Source organism: Phascolarctos cinereus, unplaced genomic scaffold (assembly GCF_003287225.1).
Source record: "Phascolarctos cinereus isolate Bilbo 61053 unplaced genomic scaffold, phaCin_HiC Scaffold_8;HRSCAF=390, whole genome shotgun sequence".
NCBI lineage: Eukaryota > Metazoa > Chordata > Mammalia > Diprotodontia > Phascolarctidae > Phascolarctos > Phascolarctos cinereus.
Genome location: NW_027556291.1, coordinates 77,499,271 through 77,521,163, shown reverse-complemented (window position 1 = coordinate 77,521,163; position 21,893 = coordinate 77,499,271). Strand labels below are relative to the sequence as shown.

General features: G+C 41.6%; 1 protein-coding gene across 1 annotated transcript in view; it reads left to right on the top strand.

Annotated features, from left to right (window-relative positions):
* Positions 1-21,893, top strand: part of CHIC1 (cysteine rich hydrophobic domain 1) — a 46,589-nt gene that overhangs the window by 14,225 nt on the left and 10,471 nt on the right. The window contains exons 2-3 of the mRNA XM_020980105.2: positions 6,942-6,996; positions 14,988-15,143. Of these exons, the coding sequence (XP_020835764.1) occupies positions 6,942-6,996; positions 14,988-15,143 (211 nt within the window). The remainder of the gene's footprint in view (positions 1-6,941; positions 6,997-14,987; positions 15,144-21,893) is intronic.

The window sequence follows — 21,893 nt, the reverse complement described above, 5'->3', positions numbered from 1 at the left end:
ACTGTGTTAGGTGCCATGAGGATACAGACAAAGTCTGAAAGTGGTCCCTTATTTCAGAGAGGCTGTAGAGTAGGGGGTCAGGTAGGTTGTACACACAATTAGGACAGTTTTATATAATTAAGAGTGAGATCGTGGGACTCTGGTCACAAGTAGAGTAAGCATTCTGAGAGAGGAGAGCTTGGGGAGGCCTGAAGATGTGAGGGCGATAACCTCTGTGCAAAGGTAAAAACAGTGAGCCAGCCCTGTTCAAAGAACAATGCAGAAATCAGACAAGCAGAGTGGAAGAAGCACATTGGGGAGTAGTAGGAAGTACCATCAGAAAGGTAGGCTCCCTACATTATGGGAAGGCCGTGAAAGCCAGGCAAAGGAGTTTAGACTTGGTATAGTATGTTAGAGAACTCAACCATCTTTAGAAGCAGCCCCATTTTGCCTTTAGGTGGCTTTAAATGTTTTCTTCTCCCCCTGGGAAATCTGCCTTGGCCATTTTCCCTATTCCTTCTTGAGGCCAAACAAAATAAACCATTTAAATGTGATAGCCTTTTGAATACTTTCAGGCTGTGATCCTCCAAGTGTTCTCTAGGTGACACCTCTTCAGTCTGTTTCACCAGTATTGGTGCTGTGTGACTTTGAGGCATCTCTCCATTGCAGTTGACTTCCTTTGGTCAGTCCCCTATTTGCCAGTGTCCTTTTAGAAATTCAGTGCCCAGAACTGAACACAGTATTCCATATATGGTCTGATCAGGGCAAAGACCATGTTGAGTTTTATTTGAAGGTAGTACCTCCAAATAACGATGTTTAGTAGAAAGTTTGAAGCCAAGAGACTGGAGCTTAACTGAAAAGACAAGACTAGAATGAGAGATTTGGCAGTCATGATTGATGCCACTGTGACAGATGGTGTTTGTCCTGGGGAACACTTTGTGATGCTACCAAAACTGCCTGTCTAGGGAGTGGGATGTAGACTTCTTAGCCATTAACTACAAAAAACCAAAATCTCTCTTAGTCATCAGGTAATACCCACCAGCCAAGTGGCTGTGTTGGAGGGCCGTGTATGTGGCTTGGCATTCCCAGTGGCTGCACCGTTCACCAGAGGGTGCTCAGACTATATTGTTCCCTCCCTCTGGCCTAGGCTTTCCATCCCTGTGTTCTGTATGTGTGCAAGAGTCTGAGCTGGGGCATGCTCAAAACTTCCCTGTCTCTGCTCTCAGTCCCCATCTCTGCATTTGGTGTTTTCCCTTCTCATTTATGTTGAGCTGATCTCATTCACAGGACTTAGATAATGGACTTTTTAATAGTTAGGTAACTGAAAATGAGCCATAGAGTCCCATCTGATGGGATACTTTTGAGAAGGATCAGGGAAGGGATTGTAGCTCCACAACTCCTGGAAGGTGGCTGGGGCTGAGGCTTTCCCAGTAGCTACCAGTGCCTTATTCCCTTTCACCTGTTTTCGCCTCTCCCCTGGCTCCTCAAAGTCAGTCCTGGCTCTTCTTTATTCCATCCTGCTCAGGCTGCTGCCTTTCCCCATCAGAAACCTTTTCTGTCCCTGCCATGTGGCATTAAAGGTCTCCCAAGGCTAACCAGGGTGTTGACCTCTCTACTCTCAGCCAAATGGAGGGAATTTGGATGGAATGGCCGAGGGATGGGCTTGGTCAGCTCCATGAGGCTGTGAAAACAGATGAGCATTCTGACAGAGTTTGGAGAGCACCAAAGACTGAGCTTTGGATAACACCCACAATTAGGCCTGGGAGGAGGCCAAAAAAAAAAAGTAAAGAACTCCAAACAAAAACCCAGAAGGCGACAAAGGAAGGTTCCTATCACAGAAGCTAGTTTTAAAGAGGAGGTTGTCACTGTGCCAGAGGTGGAAAAGGCACTTGAATTTGTCCATAAAGGGCCTCACTGGTGATGCACTCAGCAGTTTTAGTAAGGTGATGGCCATATGGGGAGGCAGCAGATAAAGGTCGCTTCTTCAAAAAGTTTGTCAGTAACAGGAAGAAGAGAATTTAGATGGTCGCTGGAAGGGGCGCCAGAAATAAGGGAACATTCTTTTCAAGGAGGGAAATCAAAGGGGGTGCTTATTTGAAAACAGGAAGAAGGTGAAGCTCCTGGAGAGAAAAGAATGAGTGTGTGAACCAGTCCTGAAGAGTTAAAGCCTGGGAGAGTGAGGTTGTATGGAACTGGATCTTTAGAGAGGGAATATTTCTGCCTCTGTAAGAGTGAAGGGAAAGGGAGCTCTAGAGAAGCCTCTGTGTATTCAATTATGGGAGTGTATTTTAGACATTAACTCTCACTAGTGGGAGATCAAAATAAGCAACTTCAAAAATCATTTTGCAAAATAAACCTAGTATGATGATTTAAAGTATGTCCGTAATACATTAAAGTTTAAAATATCACCAAGCATTTGTTTGGCATTCACTGTGTGCCAAGCACTGTGCTGGGTTCTTCTGCCTTCAGGGAGCTTACATTTTCCTTTAGGATATAGCATATTAGGTAGAGGGGGAAGGGAGAAAGGCCGGCTGGGCCTGGGATTCCAGTGGCATAGGCGATACCTTTTCTGCAGTTAGAGATTATAAACCTTGGAGATTATCATCTCTTAGAGCGTTGGTGAGAAATCTGAGAAGCTAGATCCTAGGGTCTCCCAGCCAGTTGGATTCTGGACTGGAACTCAAGTTTTCCTGGCTTGAAGGTTGGCTCTCTATCCACTATGCAGCGTGCCTTTCCTGTACAGCGAGACTGTATGGCCCTAAACGTACACTGATTTGGAAGGGGACATGAATAACTGGGGAAATTGGGAAAGGCCTCTTGAAGTGAGGAGAGAGAGCATTCCAGTCGTGGGGCACACAATCTGTGCAAAGGCAGCGTTCTGTACAGGGAGCTACAAACAGACCAGTTTGACTGGAATGTAGTGAATGGGGGAAGTAATGTGTAATCAGCCTGGAAAGACAGGCTGGAGCCAGATTGTGATAGGCTTGAAATGCCCCATTAGCACCCCGGAAAAGGAATGCAGGTGGCATTGTTTGACATTAGGTTCGTGTGGAACCTTTTTAACAAAAAAAATGTATGGGGTTTATAAATAGAGCACAATGTATCTTATTAGAAGGACTTGTCTATATATTATTTAGAAAGATGAGCAAAACCCTATTTCCATTGGGAGTTGGTGTTTAGCTAGTGCAGAGCACTCACTAACCATTCAAATGATGCTTCTTTTCATTCTTTAGCTGTAAATTTGCCTCCAGAGGGAAGATGCTAGTTAATCAAAGTGCAGGCAGTGCTGGATTTTGTAGCACACTGAATTCTTGGAAATTATCTGAAAGCAATCTGAGCCCACAAAGATAAAGTTTTTTAGTCTTATGCTCTTGCTCGGTAAAATGTGGACGAAGGACTATATACTCCCCAAGGTTCCTTCTTAGCTCTAAGTTGTATGAACCCATTTTACTAAAACTCTTACCTTTGGGTATGAATAGTATATGGGAAGAGTTTAAAATACATCACTGCTTAAAATATGTAGTGTTGACCTTATCAGAATGGAGCCCAGGGCTATCTCTGAGGTCAGGTCATGTAACGTAAAAAGCTTCTTTGTGGGAAAGCATGTTAAATGAAGCGTTCTTGATTAATGCTTTCAAGGTTTGTATCATAACTTAGATGGAATGGCCTTCTCTTATTCTGTTACATATTTGTGTTCCAGATTCCCAGATTAACATGTCATTGTAAATTAAATACTATAATACACATTTCTCATACGGTGAAATAAAGTCTAAGGACACCACAAAGCAAAATCTCAGGCCTTAGGTTTTTTTTTTTTTTGGTATTAGGTTTGTTACTCTGTGTGAGTATTTATAGATAGCATTGAGATGTGTATGGTAGTGGAAAGAACACCATAGACCTGGGTTTGAACCCTGCCCCCAGTGAGATGTTCCACCCTGGACAAGTTACTTAGCTCTGGGAGCCTACTTTCTGTTTCTCTAAAATGGAGAGAATACTTGGTCTCTCCACCTCGAAGGGTTGTTGTAATGAAAGTGCTTTGTAAACCTTAAAATACCATGCTGATGTGAGCTTATAGCACTGGACAGCTTTTTTTTTTCAGTTACACATGAAAAGTAGGCCCTTGCGATTGTAGGTGAATTTTGTAGTAGTTTTTGTTCTGATTTTTAAATGCAGCTTTTGTTCAGATTTCAAATACAGCTTCAGATTTTGTCCATTGCCCACACAGCATTTTCACAGGACTCACCGTTTTGTATTTTAAAATTGTTTCTTAGCTAATCAAAATTGCTCATTGAATTTGGCCAAACTGTAGCTACAAATTGTATTTTGCCTTAGTATGGCATATTGCTTAAGTCCAGTAGGAGATCCCAGCCCGCTCGAGCTCTGCCATGCTGTGCTTGGACTCCACTGGCTCCCTAGTATTGTTGTTAGCTTTTCCATTGGGGGCATTTTTTGATGGAAACATTCCTTAGACTTTACCTATATTTTCCAAGAAGTTCAAATGTGAATCCAAGAAATGGCTCTTCAGTGACGTGTTACATCCCATAACTTTATAGGCTTTGAAAAGCTTGTTGACAGTTTCTTGGTCTTTTTCTGTCTTGGAGTTTCCCCAAAAGTTCTTTGGTCCCTTTTAAACATGATTTTCATGTACCTCCTTCAGCTATTCAAAATGTTCAGCTTTTGTCACTTTCCTCATTTTGAGGAAACACAAAATACCCCTTCTTTCGTTGGAAAATGCATTTTTCAGATAAAGAAAACCTGTCAGTCCATTACCTTGACACCATTTTTCATGAAATGAAGTTTAATGTGACATGGTGTTCAGAAAGTTTGTCTGGTCTGACACATATTGGACTTGCTACGTTTCTCTTTCTTGGGTTAATCTCTTTCTTTGGAGGCTGGTATGCTTTCTTCTGCCTCTGCTCCTCCATCTACAAAGAAAGTGGTAACAGTGGGTGGCCCCTGTTGTAATCCTTGTAAAACAACAATTCCTTTCAGATCCCTACCGAGCCTATGTCTCGTGGTTAATGCTTCTGGGGTGATCTTATGTTTTGGTTTGCATTTTTGGGCCCTCTAACAGGGGACTCCATTCTTTTAGTGTAGAAGCCCCCAGTTTGGATATGTTAAGATGACAGGTAAGGTCATGTGGGTTGGCTTGAGTGAATTAATGAGCATCTGGGGAAGGGAAGGCTATTTGGACTTCTCAATTCAGCAGATATCTATTAAGCCCCTACTACATTCAGAGCCAGTGGTAATAGGTGGTGGTGCAGTGCCAAGAAACCAGCCCATGTCCCCAAGGAGCAGAAACTCTGTAGGAGTTTCCAGTCTGTTGGAGGGTAAGACATATACGTGACTAATGCTAATATAAAATGATCAGAGCTAGCACTTGTATGGCGCTTTTAAGGTTTGCGAAGTACTTTACAAACATCTCATTTGATCCTCACAACCACCCTTTGAGGTAGATTATATTTGAGGCAGATAAGGAAATACAGGCAGGCAGAAGTGAAGTGACTTGCCCAAGGTCACACAGCTAGTGTCTGAGGTGGGATTTGAACTTAAGTTTTCCCGACTCCAGGTCCAGCCCTCTGCTGTGCCACCTAAAATAGTACATAAATACATAAGGAAGGGAGGGAGGTGCAAACCAGGTTCTATATGAGGGTCAGGGATGTGGGTGGGGAGCACATTGTTATACCTGAGGGCTGGGGGAATCAGGAGAAGCTTCCTGGAGGAGGTGGTATTTGAATTGGACTTTCAGTGATGGGAAAGAGTTCGGGGGCAGAGAGGCAAGAAAGCTTTTATTGTTTGAAGTGTAACCTGATTTTTTTTTTCCCTCCTTAGAAATAATAGTATAATAGGGGTTTAGGTTCCTCATCCCTGTTCTAGACCATAACAATGGCCTGATGCCCATTTAAAAAATAAAATTGACCACAAATACCATATTTAACCTACTATAAATGAGATAACTCTATGCTATATAAAGTGTACAGTTTCCTAGATTAACTAAATAGAGGCAATATTGTTGTCATTCATTGAACAAGTATTTTTTTCTGTTTTTTTTAATTTAGTATTTTATTTTTCTCCAGTTACATGTAAAAACAATTCTTAACATTCGTTTTTATCAACAACTATTGATTGAATGCCTCATATATCCGTAAGGTCCTGTGTGAGGCGCTGTGGTGGTCACAGGAATTAGAAACATATACTTCTCATACTCAGATTTCCAATCTAGTACAACTTCTTGTTGGTTGTAATCCAGCAATCTGTGCTGTAGAATTTAGTCTAGTCTAGTAGAATATAATCATTTTCTATACAGAGTTCTCAACTTCTTCATGATTCTGGACTTTTCATTACTGTAGAAGATCAGAAGATGAAGGTGCAGCTTTGGAGTCAGGGAATTCACAAGGGTTTCTTCAGGAACATTTGACAGATTTTGGGAGGAGATGGGCTTGGGATGCTTGCCTTCAAAATCGAGCAAGTAGGCCGGTAAAAGGCCCTCCTGTATTTGGGGCAGAAAGTGAATGGTTTGGTCCTCTTCTCCCCTCCTTGCAAGAATGCTTGGCTGCCAATGGCAGAATAAAATGCTTTGCCTTCAACGAACCTTCAGTTGCTAGATGCACATCAACATTTCTTTAACTCACTTAGAAAAAGCAGACTTCAGTTAGAATCTGACTTTATTCCTTGTTGCCATGCTCATGGGCTTAATTAGGATTAACATTCCAGGATCTGAATTCATATGGTATAATTTTTAAAACTTCCCAGATTAATTTTTTGAACTATACACTATCTCAGCTAATTTTCAAAATTGTAGCCAATGGATTTATCCAGGGAAATCGAAGCCAAGGATTTTTTGTGTGTGTGTGTGTGTGCGTATGTTTTAAACACCAGGTCAGCCTATTAAAGTGACATGATTTTACAAATAAACTTAAAGAAGTTGAGTGGAATATATCTTTTGTCTTTTTGTTTTCAAGGTTTGGCTTGAGCAACAAGTTTGATACTGAATTTCCTTCAGTTCTAACAGGGAAGGTAAGTAGCAGTTTGTACTGAATTTTTCAATAAAAAAAAAAGATTGTTGTGAACATAGCAAAACCAGGAGGGCAATATACATAATAACTGCAATAATCTAAGGGAAAACAGCCCCGAAAGGCAGTTGAACGTTTAAGTGTAATGATCTATCTCAGCCTCAAGGAACAGCAGAGGAAATTGACTACCTACCACACTTTGGATGTGGAATGTGGCATGTGCTAGGCCTTTGGGTTGTGCTAAAATGGTTGTCTTTGTTACAAGGGAGAGTTTAGGGTGTGTGTGTGTGTGTGTGTGTGTGTGTGTGTGTATGTGTGTGTGTGTTGAGAGAGAGAGAGTATGAAGGGGTAAAGGGTTAAAGGAAAAATAAGTTATGATATAAAATTTAAAAGTATTAACAATTTGATGCCAAGGACAATCAAACTAAAGTAAAAAGATGTCCATTTCAGAAGTGTCTTGGCTCACTGTTTATAAATTCAGACTTGAATACACTGAACAAACACATTGACTGAATGTCAGTGTTCTAGCAACTGCTGTCCCTTGACCAGTTATTGTGCCTAAATCTTCTTCCTTTCTACAGCCATCATTTCTTTATGTGTAGAACCTTATTATGTGACCAGACCCTCCTCCCCTTTCCCTCATACAGTTCCACACTCTGAGCTAATCTGTTGTTTTTTTTTTTTTTGAATAGTAGTGGATATACTAGATAATTGTGCTGACCTGTAATGGAGAGAAATCTAGGTTTGAATCCTGCCTTGGACATGTACTAGCTGTGTGACCATGAGCAAATCCCTTAACTTATCTGAGCCTCAGTTTCCTCTTCTGTCAAATGGAACTGACATTAGCACCTAACTCATAAGGTTGTTGGAAGATTCAAATGAGATGATGTAGGGAAAGTGCTTTGCAAACCTTAGATCACCATATAAATGTCAGTTATTGTTTTTGCACCTAATTAGGGATGCTGTGTAGTAGAAAGAGCATTGGACTGCTGGGACTCGGGAGAATTGGCCTTAAATCCTAGTGCTAACACTGTGAAGGCAAGGAATTAATAACCCTTGCTTGTTGAACCAGGTTGCTCACCAGGCTCCTTCCAGGACTAAATTACATGATTGATAGGATCTATCTTGCAGGGTGCATGCATGCAGAAAGTGCTGTGTAAAGCTTAAAAAGCTAGAGAAATATTGGCTTTGCACTGGTCTTCCTCCTGAAAGTTTTTTATAGCATATATTTATATTGTAAATTAATGTGTATTAAAACGTTGTTTTGAGATTGTTACAATAGCTCCTCAGAGAAAATTGTAGACAATCTGACATATAGAGAAGCCAAGGTTGGAGCTGCTGCTTTAGGTCATTTCCTGTCCCTTTGAATTCTCAGTTCATTCTGACTCAGTAGCACATGAAGGCCCCTGGGGATCAAGTTTGTCTGCTGATATTAGTGGCTTCTTTTTACTATGATGTCATGCCATTACTATCCATATCCCAGTCTCATTCCCACCCCCAAACCTGAAGTGATGTATCTGTTATTTTCAAAGGACATTCAATCTGAAAGCCTAATTCATAGAATTCAGAGTTATAAGGAACCTGACAGATCAGCTAGTCCATCTTCTTTGTTTTACAGATGGAGAAACAAATGCCCAAAGAGACATTATGGGTATTTGTATAGGAAGTAAGAGTTACAAGGATTTAAACCACAGCACCCCGACTTCAGTCTCATGACTTTGTGCCTTCACCATGCTTCTTCTTGAGAATCTAGCCAGATAGAGTGTTTTGAACTTAATTTATCTATTTTCCTTTCATTTTTCACTTAAAACAAAAATCACATTTAGATCAGCAAAAAGTTCTCTTTTGTTATAACTTTGAAGGAATCTTGCATCATTTTGGCATCTTCTTGGGCGATGCACGATTGGAGGAGATCCTATCTCTGAGGTGTCTTTGCTGTGCTGAATCAAGAGCTTTCTTGTAGCCAGCAAACAATAAACACAGTGAGATCTTGGGATCTTGCATTCTATACCTCTTTGAGTCAGTTGTGTGACAGTAAAGATGTTGTTTGCTGTGTCTCATGCCTAGCAAGAACCTGCCCAGTCCCTCCTAGTTCCCTCATCAAAGATGCATTCAGATGTGGAAACTATTCTTATAAAAATTTTATATGGATTGGAAATAGGTACATGGGTCTGCAGTTAGTAATGTTCTCTCAGTTGCCTTTAAAGAATAATATATGAGATTTTTTCCTATGCTTTTGTCTCCTTCCCTGCCTTCAGATACCTTGGGAATTGATTTCTCCATACCATCACAGTTGGCTTGTCTCCAGCATTGACCTCCTCTGTATACACTTTTGTTTTCATTTCATTCATTCAGCAAGCATTTATTAGGCACCTATTGTGTGCCAAAAATGAATCCCTGCCTTTAAGGAACTTACATTCTTCTGCAAGGATACAAGTCTTCCCAGATAAACTGATGAATAGATATCTTCATTTCTATCTGTAGCTATCTCTATTGAGAGAGAAAGAAATTTTCATGGGAAAAGGGAGTGCTGTAAACAACTGGGGAAAATAGGGCAGGCTTCTTGTAGGAAGAGACACTTGGGTGGAGCTTTTAAGGGAGCTCCAGGTTTCAAGAGGTGAAAGTAAGGAGGGGAAGAGCATTCCCTTCTGTCCCAGGGACAACCTGTGCAAAGGAATGGAATACTGTATGTGGGGAACGGCAGGTGGTCTCTACTAGAGTGTGGAATTCATGAGAAAGAAAATAACATTTAATTAGCTAGGATTTGAACCTAAATCTTTTGACTCCGGATTTCAGCATTCATCCCTTCTACCACATTTCTGTTTCTATTTGCTTTGAGTAACTGTAGAAAAAAAAGTGCCAGGGTTCAGATCCCTATTTCAGTACTTATAGGTTGTGAACCTTGGGACAAGTTACTTCTACTCTGTGAGCCTTAGTTTTTTTATCTTTCAGATGGAGATGATACTTATACTTCCGACCTCACAGGATTGTTGTAAACAAAATGCTTATAAACCTTAAAATGTTATAGAAAAATCAGTTATTATTATTAGAAATGTTACTTTGTATTCATGGTCCCAGATATTATTTTCAATTATGTTATTATTCCTGAAAAGCCAAGAATTAACTATAATGTGGCCAGCATAGTTTTATTTAATATGTGTTTCTCAATGTAAAAAGGATTATGTCAGTTTCTTGATGATGATAATAACTGACATTTATAGTGTTTTATGGTTTAAAAAAATCAAATTAGCTAAGAGTTTATTATTGTTTTAGGAAAAAACAGCCCTTAGCTTAATTTATCAGTACAGTAATTTTTTTCAATTTTGTTTCTCTCTTCCTTGATTTCCAGAGTTTCTATTTTCCTTTTTATTCAGAGTTTTATAATTTGTTTATTTTTTTTTTTTAGGTTTTCAAAACATTAGTTGCAAGCTAAATTAAGAGACTTCTTTTTTTTGTTGATGAAAATGTTTAGAGGTAAAAATTTTTCCTTAAGGACTGCTTTGGCTGCATCCCAAAAGTTTTGGTATGTTGTCTCATTTTCTTTGATAAAATTATTTATTGTTTCTTTATTATATTTATTGTTCTTAGTTCCACTCATTCTGTAGGATTATATTATTTAGTTTACATTTAAGTCTGACTCATTTTTTCAGATTCCCCTTATTGATTTTCATTTAATTTTTTTTCACTTTGGCCTCTAAAGGACATTTAATTTTTCTTCATTTCTTTATGAGTTATTTGTATCTAAGCACGTGGTCTGGTTTTATAAAGGTGCCATGCAGAGTTCAGAAATTGGTGTGTTCCTTATGATTCCCATTCAGTAACCTCGAATATTTAATTTTTGGAAAATTCTGTCGATTTAGGTCCTTAACTTCTTGTTTATTAGATTTTTCTAGATCTGAAAGGGGACACAGTGAAATCCTCCAGCAGTTGTTTTGTTGTCTATTTCTTTCTGTAATTAAGTTGATTTTTCCTTTGAGAACTTAAATGCTATGCCATTTGGTGCATGTATATTTAGTATTGATGTTGTTTCATAATCTGTGATGCCTTTAAATATAATGTAGTTTCTTTCCTGTTTATCTCATTTAACTACCTCTGTTTTCACTGTAGCCTTGTTTGAGATGATGGTAGCCACCTCTGCTTTTTTGGATTCAGTAGTGATATAATAGATTCTAGGCCAACTCCTCATTTTTACTCCTTGTGACTCTTTATGTTGTATATGTATTTCTTATAAATAACATGTTTCCACTTTGTGTTTTATGGACTAGTTCGTTGCATTCATATTCACGGATATGATTGTTAGGTTTGTTTTTCCCTCCCTGTTATATATTCCATTATTTCCTCTCTTTGTCCCCCATGCCGTTCTTTAAAAGGAAAAAAAAATGGGGAAAGAAAGAGAGTAAAATCAACCCTAATAATCTGAACTGTCTAATCTCAATCCTTTCCCCCTTTACTCAGTCTAGACCTAGATTACTGTGTCTTGTCTACATTTATCTAGCTTTGGTAATGAAGTCCTTTAAAGTTTATAAAGTACTTTGTATATTATCTTATTTGAACCTCACAAAACTCTGTAATGTAGATACTTTAGGTATTCATTATTCCCATTTTACAGATGAAGAAATGGAGACTCAAAGAATTGAAGTGACTTGCCCATGGTCACATAGTTAATAAATATTAGAAGTAGGATTCAACCATAGGTCTTCCTGATTCCAAGTTTAGTGTTCTATTCACCTTGCAACGCAGTGGATCGCCATTTGTCTGCTTCCAGGTGAGGTTGGATGCAAACCACACACAGAAGATAACCTCACTTTTCCTTCCCTTGAACATCTATGGAGAGACTTTGCAATCTTCCTACCAACCAGCTCCTGTAGTGGAAGCTCATCCCTTTTTTGTTCTCAGGAGAGAATAGTGGTTGGAAGCCTCGATGTTTCTATCCTTTTGTACCCTGCAGAACACTTTCCACGTACTTAACTGTTGGGTTTTCTCACTCCTCTAAGGTAGATAAGATGGATGCTCAGATACTTACTTTATAGACTCTTGTTTCTTAAAGTGAATCTTGGAATAATGAAGTGATTTGCCTGTAGTCACCCAGTTAGTTAATGACAGGTTGAGGATGAGAATACAGATCTTTTGACCTCTCCCTAGTCCATTGCTTTCCCCTTGTGACAGTAGTGCTTCCCACAGAGAGAAGACCTTTTTATATACTTGAAATATTAAATACCCTCTTAACATTTTCTTCTTCAAGCTATATAAATCCATTTTCTTTCTTGGAGACTGTCAATGTATTTTGCCTTACAACAAACTGAAAACACATGATGCAACTAAGTCATCATGACTGTCACTTGATTGTATTCTGACAAAGGAGAAAGGTAGAAAGCCTGGGGAGTGGGCTGCTGGGCCAGCAAAAGGTTGGAGATGCCCAGCAGCAGAGGCTGCTCACCAGGGGATGGCTTCCTCCTGGTGAGCCAGACAGGTGTATGTGTGGGGGGGAAGTTGATGAAGACCAGAGTCGAAGGCATGGCAGGAGTATCCATTGCACTGAAAGCACAGCTCTTTTTAAGTAAGTACAATTCAAGTAAGTAGAATGTTTTCTGATCACCATAATATTACTTAAAATAAAAATTTTACCGAGATTGGTTTTATCTTAGATTTTGACTGTATTTGCTAATTAGTACCTAGAATGTTAAAATCACTGCAAGCTGGTTCCAATTTTATATTAGATTACAGGTCTTCAGCTGGTCTAACACTTGTATAAATTAAAGTGTGTGTGTGTGTGTGTGTGTGTGTGTGTGTGTGTGTGTGTGTGTGTAAACAATTCCAGATTTTGTGTTATACAAAAAAAATTTGTACTTTCATGAACCTTTTTAAAAAATTTATTTTGGAAGCAGTGGGGGTTAAGTGACTTGCCCAGGGTCACATAGCTAGCTAGTAAGTGTCTCAGGCCGGATTTGAACTCAAGTCCTCCTGACTCCAGAGCCGGTGCTCTATCTACTTTGCCACCTAGCTGCTCCTAAACCTTATTCTTTTAATGGACATTTAAGCTAAATGTTGTTAAGACATTTAGCTCTTCAAGTGTTGCTGAAAATCCAAAGGATGTCTCTCTTTTGAAATTTCCTCTGAAAATAAAGCTTCAAGCTCTTACCTGTCACAACAGTAGGCAGTTGATTCAATGAGCAGTGTACCAAATTATAGTTAAAGCAATTAAGCAAAGTGGTTGTTATGAACTAGTCAAAAATGTGTTTGTTTATTTATATGCTTAATATCCTAGATGGCCCCACAACTGCAAATGATGGTGCTGAGTTCTATGGCAATTATCTGCCTCTGCCATCCTCTTGATTCATACTGGGCCTGTAATCTTGATGCTTGATGATGGAAATGGAGCAAGTGGTGTGACAGTGTTTTGAAGGCTAATAAATCCCTTTTGATGCCAAAATGACCTTCTTTGATTTGTATGTATTTTTGTGCCTTTCCTTTTCCAAAGGCATCATTTCACCGCTTGTTTATTTCACAGCTAGGCATGGGATTTTTTGGGCCCCAAACTTCACAAAGATGGACAAGTTGACCCTGAAAAGGAAATTGGTTCTTAAGTCCAGAATAAAGATTTCACCTTGAGGTGCATGGCTTTCAGCATACCACTTACTTGCATAAATGTGAGGTTACATTTTCTATGGAAATCTAATGAAACCTGTAGTACCTACCACTTTTGAATTGCTTCTGTTCTTGTCAGTGGTGAGACCTCAGAGGTTATTTGCAAGAAAGGAAGAGGAGAAAGAATGATTAGAGAAATTTGAGGCCTAGGAATTTGAAACCATTTTGTGGTTCATAAGATGTAGCTCTTAGATCTAGTCTAACCCACTCATTTTACAGAAGAGGAAACTGAGGCCCCCAGAGGGCAGGTAACAGGTTCATTTTGCCAGCCTTCAAACCTGGTTCCCTGGGTTCTGGATTCAGTGTCCTTTACCACCCTGCTCCTGTCCAGACCAAAAGCAGCAGCTTCTCATGTTACATATTAACAAAACATGCATGAATTTAATCCTCGGCAAATGCTCAGCACTGTTTACTTGGCATGTCAAAGGTTTTCTGGGGGGAGAAAATGTTTCCTAGTAGCACCTTATTTTTGAGGCAGCTTGTGAACAACACTAATAATAATTCTAGCTGGCATCTATGTAACACATTTTACAAGGCACTGTGTTCTCCTGAATTAATCTCATTTGATTATCAAAACAATCCTCAGAGGTAGGCAGGTAACTGTAATCTATATTTTAGAGATGAGAAAATTGACAGCTTTTTATAGGTATTGTAAGCTTTGTTAGGTTCCCACAGAAAATTTTACTGGTAGTTTAATACCGATCAGTGATTTCTGTGTTCTGGCCTTTAAAGACGTTCACCTTTCAGTTTCTACCTCTGCAAAATGAAGAGGTTGTTGAACTTCACATTTGAGGTCTTTTCTAGCTTGGAATATGTAACCTATGGCCCTGTGATTGGGCTTCAGCATTCCCTGTTCAGTAGTAGAGTGAAGCTTGGAACCCAGTCTTAATGTCAGGTTCAGTTTTTTTTCCTCTCTGTCAGGCTGCCTCTTCCCCTGAATTTTGAGAGACCACCAAAAGCTTGATTTTTTTTTCAGTTATTACTCCTGTTCCTTTGGCAGTGTCTGGCATATTGAATTAGAATCAATGAATGCTACAAAAAAAGATTCTTATTTGTGAGGACAAATGGTAAGAAAAAGGCATATGTGCCCATTTCCTGGAATCTGAAGGGGGTTATTTAATATTATTGTTTCCCATAAATATCACTAACGATTACTTTTCATTCCTCCATCATTGGAAGAGTTGACTAACTTCTGTGGAAATGACCTTAGATCCTTTTACTTTTTAACATCCTCTAAGCGTCTTGTTTATGATTATGTGGGAGGTGGAAGAGGACACTAGACACATTTGTTTTGCATGTGATTAAAATAATTGTGCTGAGCCTTGGTGACAGACTTTGCTTCTCTTGCAGGTGGCCCCAGAAGAATTCAAGACCAGTATTGGCCGTGTAAACGGATGCTTACAGAAGAACCTTCCGGTCAGCGTCAAGTGGTTGCTTTGTGGTTGCCTGTGTTGCTGCTGCACCCTGGGGTGCAGCCTGTGGCCTGTGGTTTGTCTTAACAAAAGAGTGAGTACAACTTGTTACAGCAGAGGGATCCTCTTGCCACTCATTTTAAACCCAAAGGGAATAAGCAGTACAGTCATTCCTTGGACACAGCTGTGGTTTCCCTAAAGCACTCTCCCACCAGTCTGAGACTCAGTAGGGCTTCTGTGAGTTATCAGTCTCTGCAGTTATTCAAAACAAGTGAAGAAACATTTATCAAGTTTCTATTCTGTACTAGGCATTGGGGATCCAAAGACAAATGAACTAGCCTCTGCCTTCAGGGAGATTCTAGTCTCCTAGGGGATGTCACATGTGCACAGGAACATAAATACAAAATAATGCCAAGAAGAAGAGAACACTAACAGCTGGGGGCCATTGGGGAAGGCAGAATTGAGTCTATTTTGTTTTCTAAAAATTGGGAAATATGTACCCTTTCCCAGGTCTGTGATCCCTTTGCTGTTCTCCACGATGGTTTGTGGATACCTGAGAATGGCTTAGGGCAACTAGGTGGCTCAGTGGATGAAGTGTGGGGCCTGGAGTCAGGAAGACTCCTCTTCATGAGTTCAAATCCGGCCTCAGACATTCCTAACTCTGTGATCCTGGGCAGTCACTTCATCCTTTTGCCTCAGTTTCCTCATCTGTGAAATGAGCTGGAGTCCTTGGAAAACTGCTCCATTATCTCTTCCAAGAAAACCCCAGATGGGGTCACGGAGAGTCAGGCCCGACTGAAATGAATGGACAGCAGCCACAACAAGAGTGCCTTAGCAGTCCCGTTGTACAGTTCTTTCAGTGCTCTGAGACTTACTCCCAGGGTATGGCCTGCTGACAAGAGACATGTTCACTTATTCTTTTCTTACCTAGCTTGGCCTTCACCTCTTGACTCACCATTGTTTTCTTGTCCTTTCCAATCCAAAGATCATTCTTGACAGAGAAAAGTGTCCATATAAGAATGGAACCTTTTCTTGGTCCTAGCCCTGCTCTGAGCCTACTGTTTTCCAGAGGGCAAGGAATGTCATTGGTATAGGAAGCTTTCTCTACCAATGCAGCTTGGCATTTTCTCTGCCATTTAGAATCTCAGAGCGGCCCTAATGCCCTGAGGGGTCACTTAGCCAGTGTGTGTGTCAGAAGAGGGACTTGAACCCAGGCCTTCCCGACTTCGAGGCCAGCTGTGCCGCATCTCTTTGTACATGCCTCCTTGTTCAATTGCCAGGAATGGGTAGTAGTAGTCATCTGTTTTAACAAACTTTGGAGACTAGCTTCTGTTCTGGATGCATGCCCCAGGAAGAGAGATCTTGCTGTCAGATAAGCAGAGAATCACCGACCACCAATGCTTAGTTCTTTCTCCCCTGGCCCTTTGTGGGTGAGCTTTTGGCTGAGCTCCACAGCATCTTTCCTTGAAGGGCAAGTAGCCATTTCCACCTAGACTCCCTTGGGGAAAAGCAGGGGCTCTTTTGCTAGTATCTTGGTATTCTGTAGACTTCTTTCCCTCCTTCTCTGTGTCATATTCTTTTATGCTCCAGCCTTTGAACCCTTCAGAGCCTTTTTCTTGGTTTTCACTTTGAAGCTCTTTAGTTTCTTAAAAGGATATTCCATTGTCCCTGAGATCCAGCTGCTCTTTGGGTAGGAATCACAATTCCTAGGCTGTGGCAGAAGGATAAACACACTGACTCCCTGGGGTTTACTAAAACTTTGCCCATTGCTCCATACTTTCTACCAATGGTAGTCCAAGTTAAACATACTTGGGCCTTAACCTGCAGCATAGATGTCCTAATACATGAACTTAAGTACTTAGTGATTTAAAATAGAAAGGCTGTTAGGATCATATACATTACTGCTTCTGCTCATTAACATGCATAAATGAATTTCTTGTATTAAATAACTAAGATTTTATTAAGGACACAACACCCTTTAATACATGGCTCCTGCTGAAAGTCTGTTGTTAGCTTTCTCGACTGGCAGCAAGCCTGGGCAGGGCCTTTTCATAAATCTCCAATCTGAGGAAGCAGGATGCCTTGGAAAGGGAATGAGATTTGAAGTCTGAGGGTTTTGCTGAGAATTCTGGCTCCTCCACAGACTGCCCAGCTGACGTTTACCAATTCCCTTGTCCTCTCAGAACCTTAGTTTCCTTATCTGCACAGCGAGGGGCTTGGACTGCATGGTCTGTAAGGGCCCTTCCAGCGCTAAGTGAATTAGCTTGCAATTATTGCCTGAATTCAGACATTGTTCAGAAGAACAATTGTGATTGTAGATCTGTTTCTAGATCTAGTCACATCACCTATTTTTAAGTTGTCTTCATTTATCATGACTAAGTTTTAGGGAGGGAGGGATAGAAGGAGAGAGAGAGAGATACAGAGAGAGACAGAGAGAATGGATGTGCGTGTGTGTGTGTGTGTGTGTGTGTGTGTGTGTGTGTATACACATGGAGATGGAGGAAATTGACTGTTATAGACAGGCTAATCTAGCTCTGCTTCTGTTTGCATGTTTGAAGTCCAAAAAGAAAGGGAAAAAACCCCTAGCATCAGCTATACAGAAATAAAAGGTCATAACTTTTTATTGCATGGATAACCTCGGAGCTCCCACTTTCCATTTCAGTCTTTGAAATGAGAGACAAATAGTTCTGCCTGGAGTCAGGTAGGCAGTCGTAACATGGTGTGGCCCTCCAGTCGTGCCTTACAGAGCACATTTCATCCTTTTGGGCAGAGATAGTCAGAGGTTAGAAACTAGTGCCAGTATCTTTTGTACTGATGAGAGGCAGCCTGACCTAGTGGGTAAAGGGCTATAGTCATGGAATCTCTACTCCATCAGTCATCAAGTATTTAATAAGCACCTACTGTCCGCTGGCTGCCAAGAATACAGGGATGAAGAAGGCAATAATCTGTTCTCTCACAAGGAGCTTACGTGTGTGTGTGGTGTATATACACATATGTATATATACGTAAATAATGTAAGTATACATACAGCACAGATATAAAGTTAATAAATGCATGTGTATCTCCACACATTTGCACCCGTGCATACACAGAGCATTTGAATACAAGGCAGTTTGGGAGGGAAGACTCTGAAGAGTTGGAAGGCTCAGGAATGACTTCCTATAGAAGATGGTCCCTAAGCAGCACCTTAAAGAAAGACAGGGACTCAGTGAGCGTGAGGTAAGGAGAGAGGGAGGGAGTGCGTGGAAATGCTGACCGGAGCATCACAAGTGAAGAAGAGAAAGAAGGCCAGACTGGGGCGGGGGGAGGGGGGATAATGGCCAATGAGGCCAACTCCTGCCTCTGCCATAAACTCCTTAGGTGACAGGTCCCTTCCTTCTCCATGCTTTAGGTGGTTGCCTGGCTTGTAATAAGGGAGTTGTTCATTTGTGCTGGTGGAGGGAATTTCCACACCCAAAGTGCCCTGCCTGGATGAAGCACAAGTCCAGACCAAAAACAAACCCAGAGACTCCTGGTTTCCTTCGCCAGCCTCCCCATCCCTGGCTTAGCTCCATGAAATACCTCTTCATTATTAATCTTGATATCCCCCAGCTTTGAGCATAGTGCCTTGCACATAATAAATAGCTGTCAAGTGACTGAAGGAATGAATTGTCTGTCCCTTTGCTGGGCTTAGAGCCGTAGCTATGTTAATATAGCATAACAAGAGCCAGACACCTTCCCCATAACCTTCCCTGGGGTGTTGCCATTCAGTTGATTTAGGTGTATCCAACTCTTTGTGACCCCATTTGGGGTTTTCTTTCTTTTTTTTTTTTTTTTAGGCAGTGGGGTTAAGTGACTTGCCCAGGGTCACACAGCTAGTAAGTGTTATGTGTCTGAGGCTGGATTTGAACTCAGGTCATCCTGAATCCAGGGCCGGTGCTCTATCCACTTCTCCACCTAGCTGCCCCTATTTGGGGTTTTTTTGGCAAAGACATTGGCCTGCCATTTCCTTCTCCAGCTCGTTTGACAGATGAGGAAACAGGCAAACAGGGTTGAGTGACTTGCCTAGGGTCACACAGCTAGGGAAGTGTCTGTGGTCAGATTTGACCTCAGGAAGATGAGTCTTCCTGACTCCAGGTTCAGTGCCCTATCCACTGCCCTACCTAGCTGCCCCTCAGAAAGGTCACTGACTTGCTAAGTGTCAGGGTTGACATCCGAAGCCAGGCCTTCTGCCTCATGGGGCTCTTTGTCCTGTGCTACCAGTAACTCATTACCAGTAACTCATTGCCAGCTAGGTTGCCTCTGGGACATTCCCCTACCCATACACAGCTGGCACAGACCTGCCTTTGTCTGTTGGTGTCCCCTCACTGGTTTAGACTGGAAGAGATGATCAGGAGCAGGCCATGACACCTCCACCCCCACCCCAGTGCCTGGCACTGGCGCTTCTCTGACAGAGCAGAAGTGAGCCTGGGTACTTAGAGTCAAGACAGAGCCTCAGAGAGAGGGTTTTGGAGGGTTAGGTCCCACATACTCTGTTTTGGGGGTGTGTTTTGGTTGTCAGAGCCAGCTTACACCTGTCATCAGAAGCCTTGGGCACATAAAGGATGGTGACATGGGGTATAAGTCACTTCACTTCCTGAAACCTCTCTTTGCCCATCTGTGACTTTGTAAGTAATTTGGGAAATGGGAGCTATTACTTCTTTCAAGATTTCAGGGTCTGTTAACATGTTCATTCAACCAATATTTATTAAGTACCTGCTCTGTGCCAAGCACTAGGGGTACAGGGACGAAATTGAGAGAGCCCCTGTCCTCAAGAAATTTACATTCTGTTAGAGATAAAGAGCATATAAGTCAGTCTGAAATAGATGCCACAAAAAAAATTAAATAGGTGCCACGTCAGTACCAAGTCATGTTGGGGGGCAGATGACTCACAACTGGGGGCCTCAATAAAAGTGTACTGGAGGAAACAATGCTATGGCTGAGCTGGAAAGCTGGGGCTTGTGAGAGGGGCAGGCAAGGAAGGCATGACACTGTGGCCCACCAGAGCCAGTGGAGGAAGGAGCAGGCCAGCTAGCAGGGCTAGGGCTCAGTACTGCTGGAGTGGAAGCGATGTGAAATTATGAAAAATCGTTGGCAGTCAAACTGAGAAGGGTTTGAAGGGCTCCAAAAAGCAGTTTGTAGTTTATGCTACAGACAATAAGGAGTTTCCAGAGCTTCTTTAGTGGGAGAGTGATAGAGGCAGACGTCTGCTTCGGAAATAGCACTTTGGGAGCTGGGTGGAAGACAGGTCAGAGAGGGGAGAGTGTCAATAGAGGGAGAACAAGGAAGAAGCTAGTACAGCAGTCCAGGTGAGAAGTAAGGAAGGCCTGAGCTGGGGTGCTTGTGGTATGGATGGGTGTGAACGATGTGCTGAAGGTCAGATTACTAAGATGACAACTGATTGGCTAGGGTTGAGGGCGTGAGGTGGGATGAAGAGTCAAGGACCGTTCTTAGGTTGCAAACCTGGGTAACTGAAAGGATGATGGTGCCCTAGACAGAAGTAGGGAAGTCTGTACATGTGTCAAGTTTGGGATGTCTATGGGACAGCTACTTGTAGCTGTCTGATAGTTGGTAATAGGAGTCTGGAGTTCAGGACAGAGACTAGGACTAAATATATAGATCTGGGAATCATCCACCATAGGCATAATTATTGAGCCCACAGGGACCCTAGGAAATCACCAAGAGAAAGTGTGTAGAAGAAGAGGCCTCAGAGGAGAGCCTTGGGGGATGTCTACAGTGGGCGGGAGGAGGATGGTTCCTTTGCTGGAACAAGAAGGGATGACCAGAAAGGAGGAGACTGAAGAGGGAGAGCACTGTTGAAAACCTTCATGAGCAAAGGGAGTGGCCTGGTGGAAGGAGTTACCTCTAATGTTAAATGCTGCAGAAAAGTCATGAAGGCAGAAGACTGAGACAAGACTATCAGGTTTAGCAGTGAAGATGTCCTTGGTAATCTTGGATGCTGAAGCCAGAAGTCAGACTGTTGAGGGTTTAGAAGTGAGTAGAAGAAGAGGAAGTATGGAGTTTGCTCTGGAGGAGAGGCCAACTTGAGGGGATGACAGGGTCAAGTGAAGGCTTTTTCAGGTTGGGGGGACCTGAGCATGTCTGTAGGCAGTGGCAAGGGAGGCATTAGGGAGAGAGAGAGAGAGAGAGAGAGAGAGAGAGAGAGAGAGAAAAAGTGAGTGAATGAGAGAATGTGAGAGAATGATTGAACAGGCAAGTTGCTCCTCTTTGCCATGCTGAGCTAAAGAAGGAGAGAGGAGGGAATGATGTCAGGGGCTTTGTAGGTGTAAGGTGTATTTAGTGCAGAGGGGATTCTTTATCAAGTCCAGGTTGGACTCGATGGCCCCTGAGGGCCCTTCCAACTAGGAGCTTCTGTGATCCTTTCTTTTTCATTCTAGCGCTCTTGCCAAATCTCTCCATTTTCCTAAATGGAAATTCAGTGAATTCCCTCATCCCCCACAGACCATTCCTTCCATCGTTCATGTCTTTCCCTCTCACTGTTAGTTTCCCAGTGGCTATATTTTGCCCACTCCTTTCCACAGATATCCTTTGGCATCATAGCCATGGCATCATGCTCCTTCTCAGGTAGGAAGCCCTTTTAGAGGAAAACTGGTTAGCTTGGCATGTTATGTGCCCATTAGAGATATAGCCATGTTCAAAGATGCATAGATAATCATCTTGGATTGGTTCTTTTTTAAAGATTTGTTTGTCAATCTTGAAACACTTGGTTAAGTTTTTATGATGGTCTCAAGAACTAAGTGAGTGCATTTGAGTTCATAATTGACTCATTTGGATGCATTTCTTTTTGAGAAGGTAGCACAGAGCT